Raw genomic sequence first — 2,778 nt, 5'->3', positions numbered from 1 at the left:
CATACAAAGGTAATGACTTTGGAGAAGATAGACACCCTTTTGGAGAAACAGCCAAGGAATTGTGTTTTCATGTGTTAAGAAGCGCAATATTTTTTGTTGTTTGCAGAGCAACAAATGAGGAATCTAAAGCAAAACAAACAGTAAAAATTCACATACAACGCTGTTTGATAGAATAGATGAAGGTTAGTCTGAAAAAGAGATGGCTTACAGAGGAAATCATTACTGTCTTCAGTTTGGGGAAATTATATTCAATTAAATAAATAATTATGAAGCTACAAAAACTATATTCCACTTACTATGCCAGGCACTGGAGATGCAGTAGTGAATAGAGTGACTGTGACTTCCTACTCTTAAATTCTAGCAGTGGGAGAGGGCAGACACCAGTCAAGCAATGATAAGGGAAATAATAAAGAAGGTATTTTGTGTAAATGGAACTAGATTCTGTGTCTATAGAGAAAAGAATATGCAAACTTTTATAAACATTTATCAACTCAATCCAAGGAAGAAAAGCAGTCTGAGTATTCAACCAAGAACTAGAAAGGTTTAGGTAGTGGTTCATATACTAATACTGGGATCAAGCTAGGACATGTTGGCTGATGATGACCTGTTCATTCAGGGCAGTTCTGTAAAGGCAGGAGAATAAGACTACTATTTTCTAAAGGCCTTTTTAACTCCAAGACTGTATAATTATGAACTTCCAGTTTGCCATTACTTCAAATGTTTACCCTGTTAGAGATATACAGGTTTGAATATAGATATGGAATAATTTATGAACCACCCCTCCAATCCATAGTAGACTTTTCTTTTCCCTTGAAGATTTTGTTTTTATACAACTGAGATAAGAGAACCATAAAATTGAAGACCTGGATTTCTGAGATTGGGCTGTGGGGAGCTGCACGTGGTCAAAGGATTGTCTGGGATTGTTAAATGTGCAAAGTTCAAATAATTGACACTTTAACAAAATTGAAACAGATGCCTGGATGAAGAAGCAAGTCAGATTTTTCTCATTGATTTCTGTGTTTGACTTTTCTTACAGCCTGAACTGACACTAGAAACATAGACTATTTACCTTAGGAAATCTCTGATAGTCCTCTTAGTATCTATGACCCACATTATACCAGAAAAGGACAGCTTCTGCCACATCTTCACTTAGAGGATTCCAACTGTGCTGAGGTAAGCATCTGGTTAAGTATCTTTTCATGTGTCATGTCTCGTCTTAATGACACAAACATTGAAGTTCTTAGATTCCTCCTTATCGGGATCCCTGGACTGGAGAAGAGTCACATCTGGGTATCTATTCCTTTCTCAACAGTGTACCTTCTTTCTCTCCTGGGTAATTTTACTGTCCTCTTCTTTATCAAGACAGAGCCAAACCTCCATGAACCCATGTACTATTTCCTTTTGATGCTCTCTATCTCTGACGTAGGGTTATCCCTCTCTTCCTTACCCACCACTTTGGGACTATTCCTGTTTGGTATCAATGAAATTTGTGCAGCTGCTTGCTTTGCCCAGGAGTTTTTTATCCATCTATTCACAGTCACCGAAGCCTCCGTGCTCTCTGTAATGGCATTTGACCGATACATGGCCATCCACAACCCTCTGAGATACAGCACGATCTTAACCACCTCCAGAGTCATCAAAACAGGGGTCTTATTGACTTCCAAAAATATTATTTTGATCCTCCCACTGCCCTTTCTGTTGCAATGGCTGACATATTGTCATCAAAACCTCCTCTCACACTCCTACTGTCTCCACCAGGATGTCATGAAGCTGGCATGCTCTGACAACAGAGTCAATGTTGTCTATGGACTCTGTGCTGCTCTTTCTACTATTCTGGATTCATTGTTTATTACTTTCTCCTACATAATGATCTTAAAGATGGTACTGGGCATTGCAACTCCCAGAGAGCAGCTTAAGGCCCTCAACACCTGCATCTCTCATATCTGTGCTGTGCTTCTCTTCTGTGTGCCCATGTTGAGTGCAGCAATGCTCCACCTTTTTGCCAGGGATTTGTCTCCTATGATCCACATCCTCATGGCAGATGTTTTCCTGCTGGTGCTACCCCTGATAAACCCCATTGTGCACTGTGTGAAGACCCATCAAATCTGAGAAAAGGTTGTGAGGAAACTTTGTCCAAAAAGAAGTTGATCAAAGGGATGAGAAAGGGAATACGTTAATAAGTGAGAACTAAATAAACTTTGAATGGGTAGCAGGAAGAAAGCATGCTATAGTAGAATGGCTTTGGGTTTTATAGTCAGGCAGAGCTTATAGAGTGAATGGCTTTTGATACTCACTATCCTTAGTATCCTTAGCATCCCTGAGATCTTGAGAAAATTACTTGAGCTCTCTGACTCTCAGATTGAACATCTAAAAATTTGAGACTTCAATGAAGACTCTAAGCTTCTGCTTCCTGCTTTTTAGAACATAAACCACTAAAATAATATGAGAAAACTACCTCTATCTATGCCTATATTTAAAAAAAGATAGTTTCCATACTTTCATGGCAAATAAAAGCTTATTAAGAGAAAGGCTAAAATGCTTCCCCTGTTTTAACTAAGACTCATGATGATGCGGTGGTTGATTGATAGGTCTAATTCCTGAATATCAAATCTGCCTCTACACATTCACTGATTTTAAAATCTGTATATCAACAGGATATTTGGATACAAATTCAAAATGTAAATGTTACTATTCTAGAGTCATGTTTGTCAAAGACTTTATTACTAAGGGCAGTAAAAAAATGACCATATCTCACTATATATTTATTTTAGAGGAGGT

The 2,778-nt window shown here is 38.2% G+C and overlaps 1 protein-coding gene across 1 annotated transcript; it reads left to right on the top strand.

Annotated features, from left to right (window-relative positions):
* Positions 1 to 1,206: 1,206 nt before the first annotated feature.
* Positions 1,207 to 2,109, top strand: OR51A3 (olfactory receptor family 51 subfamily A member 3). Its single transcript, NM_001390893.1, has one exon. It carries the CDS (start codon positions 1,207 to 1,209, stop codon positions 2,107 to 2,109), a length of 903 nt encoding a protein of 300 aa, NP_001377822.1.
* Positions 2,110 to 2,778: the final 669 nt, after the last annotated feature.

This window comes from Equus caballus, chromosome 7 (assembly GCF_041296265.1).
Source record: "Equus caballus isolate H_3958 breed thoroughbred chromosome 7, TB-T2T, whole genome shotgun sequence".
NCBI lineage: Eukaryota > Metazoa > Chordata > Mammalia > Perissodactyla > Equidae > Equus > Equus caballus.
This window is presented reverse-complemented; position numbering and strand designations above follow the sequence as displayed.